Below are 6,000 nucleotides of genomic sequence, written 5' to 3' on the forward strand. Positions count from 1 at the left end.
CAAGGTAATAGTTCTAGCATATGACTTTTCTTCCTCTTCCAGTCTATTCTTTGTGCAATGGTCTATACAGATCTCATTACAAGAACATATTCCCAAGGGGGTTTCTGCATCATAGTAAACCTTGGAGTTTCTACAAAACAAAGTGTTCTTCGGTGCTTTCGGAAGTGCTACATGTGCTTTCTGCCCCCACCCCCCTTTTGTTGTTAGAATACACATTAAAAGCTCTGAAAAACAGCAGCAAATAACATTGTTTACCTGCCATTTACCACCAAACTTACTTTAATACACAGGAAAAGGGTAACACCTATTAATAGTGTTTCACAGAACATATTTTTAAGAAACACCACTTCACAAAAAGTCCAAGGGACTATCCAGATTCTTTTCTACTCAATATTTGCAGAGAGGATAGTGTAAAGTGGGCATTCACCCTCAGATACAGTGTAACAAGATTAGGACTTCTGGTCTGAATTATCAGGTAAGGCATAACTTACCATAATTTTGTTCACCTTTTGTTTTCATACATCCCATTTTATTTCTATACCATAGGCAAATAAAACCATCTGGTATGTTTCTCTTGGCTTGGGAAAAAAATAGGTTGTTACCTAGATGATTAAAAAATCTTTTTATCATTGAAATTAGAGCACTGGTACTAAGTACATTCATTTATTTGCAGTGATCTGCCACATGAGAGACGTTTGCTTATAACTCAAATCAAGAGTTTATGGGCAGTTGAAACATATTTTTGGTTATATTTCTGAATATACAACAAGATTTTATACGTATATTACAATTGTAGAGGAGAGAACACCTAAATATAAAATAGTACCTTTTACAGTAGTATACAGAGTGAGACCTGTCAAGAGTTTCTACAGGGACTTCCCTGGTGGTCCAGTGGTTAGGACTGTGCACTTCCATTGCAGGGGGCTCGGGTTTGATCCCTGGTCGTGGAACTGAAATGTGAAACGAGTACCACATTCCTTTCTTTCATTCTTCATTGCCATACCTAAATGGGTGTGCCAGTTGTTATTAAGCCTCCATTGTGAAATTGAGTGGGCAAAGGAATGCATCTGTGCTCAATTCCACCAGAGGTAGCTCTGCTTAAGGTTTATCACTTCCTAAGTAAAATATTTGCATATGCTTACTTCTATTACTGTTTTCATTGCTAGGCCTAGGTTAATTTGCACAGTCTATGTAACCTAGAGACTGTACTCAGGTTTATCAATTTTGTGCTTTCTTAAACATTTACTTTACATATCTAGGCAGGTTACACTTAGCAAATAATTAGAGATCCTTTTTCAGGATTATTATGCGGTCTCAAAAGCAATAAAGCTGAAAAAGTTTTAAGTTCACACTTAAAAATTACTTATGTAATGAATTAAAGAAGAAGATCAAACATGTTTATAGTGGCTCCCATTCATTACATAGATCTAACATGTATTTCATCAAGGAAGAGACCTTGCGAGAATAAGGTAAAACCAACAGATCTTTTCCATTTGGCTGACTGATTACCTGTTATTTTTTAGGCCTCTTTGCACCTCCACGTGCCTTCAGTGCAATCTGACGAGCTGCTTCACAGTAAACACTCCCACCCACTTGACTCAAATCAGACTTCAGATGTCCTCAGGTACAGCTCTTTTTACCATTAAGAGTTCTCCATAACAACTTTGCAAGAATACAATGTTGATCCTTATGTATTTTTCTCATTTTTGGCGGTAGTTTACAGTTATGCACCCTTGGATTGCTAGATGAATTATATATCATTCAGAGTGAGTGCTTTTCTTTCTAACACGTGTAGTCTACTTTTGAGAACAATTTTAATGAAAATCAGTTTTCTTTAGTCTCCTCAAGACTCTCTATTTCATACCTTCCACTTTTTTCTTTAAATTGACTTTGAATCTTAGATGCCATCATTGGAAATTGCTTCCAGAATTTAAAGTGCAAGTAAACACGTGACTTACATAGTTTACTTGCTTTTCAGGTTTGTTTTGGAACAGTACAATGCACTCTCCTGGCTAACCTGTGACCCTGCAATCCAGGACAGACGCTCATGTCTCCCAATTCATTTTGTGGTGCTGAATCAGTTATATAACTTTATCATGAATATGCTGTGATCTTCATCTGATGGAACTGTGCAAGAAAAGAACAAGGGAAAAAGATATTTCGCTGCAAGATTAAGTTACAATTATCTTCTCAGTGAAAGTCATTTGTGATGGGGTCTAATTCTTATTACTTCAACAAATATTGTTTTGACTTGGGGGTATGGGCGATAACCCTGTTATTTTTCATTGACTATACTGAACTCTTTAGGATGATGACTGATCATACAAAGCGTATTATAACATTTTCGTAGCAAAATTAACCTTTTTTTTCCAGTCACAGTATTTGTGAAAAGTAATGAGCCATAGTACCCAGTCATGTTAAATGAATATTAAAAGCATGGAGAAGGAAACATGAGGAACAATGAATTTCAACATATGGCTTCAGAACATCAAGATGTTCTTGTATTGGATTATAGTATCTAGTATTCAAAATGCCTGCATCTCTTATTTATTGTAAGTTTTTAAATGTATAAATTGTCTTATATTTCTTAACCTCTTTTATAAAAATTTTCCTAGAAGGTTTATACTGCCTTCTTGCTTTAAAGCAATTGGTCTAAAATATATGTAATCGTCTTAATTAAAAAGTTGCAGTAGGGTTGCTTTTAGAGTATTATTTTTTTGTAAGGGGGTGGGTGGGACAGTAAATTTGTATTGTCTTGATGTACAGTTTAATGGGGATAGAGGGGGAATAATGTCCATACCATTGTGTGTGGAGGATTTACAGCTAAGCTGTAGTTGCAGAGTACATGTACAGTAATGAAGTTCACTGTGTTTATAAATTGAAAAGGTACCAGGTCTTACAACATTTTATATATCAGTCACACCTTTACAGAATAACATGATGGCAATATACAAGTGATATTGTTAGGTGGTTTAACTTAGAATAAAATGAGAATTCTTCAGTTATATTTTGTACTATGGTTTAGGGCTATGACTAATATTTCAGGCCATTTCCAGTGAAAGAAACTTAGTTTTACAAGAAAAACATTTGCTACTGAATGCTTAAACTAATTTTGGTGTTTAATGTTACATGCTTACATTTTTTGTTGTTGTTTTAACAGTGGCACATCTAGGCATGGGAATATTATTACTTATGAAAATTATCTTCAGGATCTGCTATAAGGTTGAAATTTAGCCCAGCTCTAGGCATTTTACAAATTATTTTAAGAGCAGTCACTCTTGATTGACTTTTTTTTTTTTAATTAAAGATTGGGAATGTGTGTGAGAGTATGCATATGTATGGATGTGTGAGTGCAATCAAACTGTGGTGTAAATAGATCCTCAGTGAATTCTGGTATTCAGACTATTCCACTAGTTAAAGAACCATTTTCTAAACTTAACCTGTTTCCTTTTGCCTTTTTATTTATTTAATTTTCTTGGTTTGGAGATGGCAGTCCCAAACACCAGAGTCTGTACTTTTCTGTAACACAGCTCAGATTAAGGCAGGGCATATGCCAAGGAGGTTCTCACCTCCCTAAAGAAGGGACTTGAATTTTAGGGACTTTAATTCACCCCTTCCTTCAATACAGCTTTCCCTCTTCTTGTTTGCACATGCCAAGATAACTGCTTCTATGCAGGCTTTATCCCCTTAAAAAATCCTTTCTACAGTGCTGCTCACAAGAGAGTCCAAGTTAGCCTCCTACCTGTGTCGCTGACTTGAATTCACAGTCGCCAAGTCTACCTGTCTTTCTTGGAAGCAGTCTAGCTAAATTTTGAATTTGTATGTTCACTAATTCTCTACAAGGACAAAATTGATTGTATTTACAAAACTGTAATTTGGTATGTTTTGTTGTTTTTTGGTTGGCTTTTGTTTTTTTAACTGAAACTTGTTTTGTAAATACTATATGCTTAGCTTAAATATCACTTTCTTATGAACAATATAATTTCTTCAAATTGTGTATATTGAAACATTAGCAAGTCTTGTTTTTCCTATAGAAAAAAACAATTGGTGACAGAGGTTTTTGATCATTTCTTCAAAATTATAATGCAATCCCAATGGTCAGCATATTTTGAAGTTAAAATTTAAAGATCACATCTCTGCATTTGTTCTTAAATTATGCTAACACTACAGATTATGTTGGCATATTTTGTTCTGTACTTTAAAAAAAAACTTGTCTGAGATTTGAGGGGAAAGATGCTTATTTGGAATTTCTATTAAAACAGTATCCTTTTTTATATATTTTATTAACTCAATAGTGACTCTTACAAATAAAAGCTGTATTCTCAATTGTTTAAATCACTAGCCTATAGTAACCACACCTCAGTTTGAAAACAGATTTTTAAAAAATTATTCCCTGATAGTTTCTTTTATATGGAGCCATAAGGAAGGAACCCATTATACAATTCCTTTTTATCTGGGAATCAGGGAATAGTTCCCAAATATACAGGATTTACTGATAAGATTTTTTTTGCCCTGCATATATAAATTCACACTCAAATAGAAAATTATTAAATAGCCATTAGAAAAGGTCAGGAGATTTGGTTCAGGAAAAAATAAATAAATTAAGCCTTTCATGCAGGATGATGGATCTGACTACTAATGTACTGTCACAGACAAGTATGGGTAGTTTTGTTTTGTTTAAATAGGTAAGCAAAGTAATATACTTTATACCAGTTGATCACCAACACCTTGACTTCTTTGTTACAGTGCTAATGTCTGTTTTTTGTGCAGTTATCCATTACAAAGCAGGGTGGGAGTTGAATATTTTGGCATTTTAAAAGATTAGTTATATAATGTCTGCTTCCAGCCAGTGAGAAACATCTAGCCATACCTTTCTTATGCAAGCCATTCAGTTATCAGGACTGTGAATTAACACTGTATGAATAAATTTCTGTACACCTTATTGTTTGGCCAGAAGGCCACCAAGTGTACTTATATGTAATCCTTAAATTTTAAAGTAGCTGTAATTTTTAAATCTTTCTAACTTTTCTTAAACCACTGAAATTAAGCTCTTACTACTTAGTCAACTATCCTCAGCTGTATTCGTACTCAATTGTCAGTATGGCACAGATTACTGTATTAAAGTATTCTCCTTTCGTCTTCATATTTACCTTCTGAGGTAATTTTTTAACTTAATGTGTTACTACAAAGATTTTCAGATCTTTAATCAAGCACTATGTTAATACTGTAATATCAAAGTACTATGTTGCATTATTTAAAATGTTCAAATTGAATACATTAAAAGGAAGTTTTTAAATGCTGTTGCATCATATAATTTGCTATTCATCCACTATGGCATCGCATATCAGTCTGTTAATACATTTAATGTTGCATGAGTGATGTTTTGGTCTGGGTTTCCTCTTAAGAGTTTAGTTTGTCTAAATTAAGGAAAAATGTTTTTGACATACATTTTTTTTTGTTTCCCCCCACCCCTCAAAAAAATCTGCTAGAAATCTTGACCTTTCGATTTTTCTTGGTGTTTTAATGGGCCCAGAACTGTGTTTAAATTTTTATATATATGTTTTCTTTTTTGTGGAGTATTAATTTAAAAACTGGATTTGGGACCTAAAATACTCCTCAGGTTGATGTATTCATGAAGTTTTAAAATAGCTTTAGTTTTCAAAGTAAACTGGATTTGTGGACCTTAAAGTTACTGAGTTTAAACTACAAATTGTAATGTCATTACTGGACATGTCCGCATCAACTCTCTCAAAATAGCTTGGTCACTTTATGAAGGGGCGTTTTAAAGTTGTTTAGCAGTGAGATTTAATATGGTCCAATTGCTTTTTTTTTTTCTTTAACGCAACAAAAAAAGAAGAAGGAACAAACACTATTGCTGCCGAATGCCATAACACTGAGTTGTACAAATTGTGATTGAGGAAATGAAAAGGTTTATACTTTTTAAAAAAAACAAAAACAAAAAAAAACTTCAAATGGAATAAATTATTCATGAAGCCTTCA

The 6,000-nt window shown here is 33.6% G+C and overlaps 1 protein-coding gene across 2 annotated transcripts in view; it reads left to right on the top strand.

The window, feature by feature from the left end:
* MED13 (mediator complex subunit 13) overlaps positions 1-6,000 on the top strand; it is a 95,110-nt gene extending 89,110 nt beyond the window's left edge. For both annotated transcript variants that reach the window (XM_073798346.1, XM_019945402.3), the window contains 2 exons: positions 1,524-1,624; positions 1,979-6,000. In XM_073798346.1, coding sequence (XP_073654447.1) covers positions 1,524-1,624; positions 1,979-2,111 — 234 coding nt within the window. In that variant the 3' untranslated portion in view covers positions 2,112-6,000. The remainder of the gene's footprint in view (positions 1-1,523; positions 1,625-1,978) is intronic.

The sequence above is a fragment of the Tursiops truncatus genome, chromosome 20 (genome assembly GCF_011762595.2).
Source record: "Tursiops truncatus isolate mTurTru1 chromosome 20, mTurTru1.mat.Y, whole genome shotgun sequence".
Classification (NCBI taxonomy): Eukaryota; Metazoa; Chordata; class Mammalia; order Artiodactyla; family Delphinidae; genus Tursiops; species Tursiops truncatus.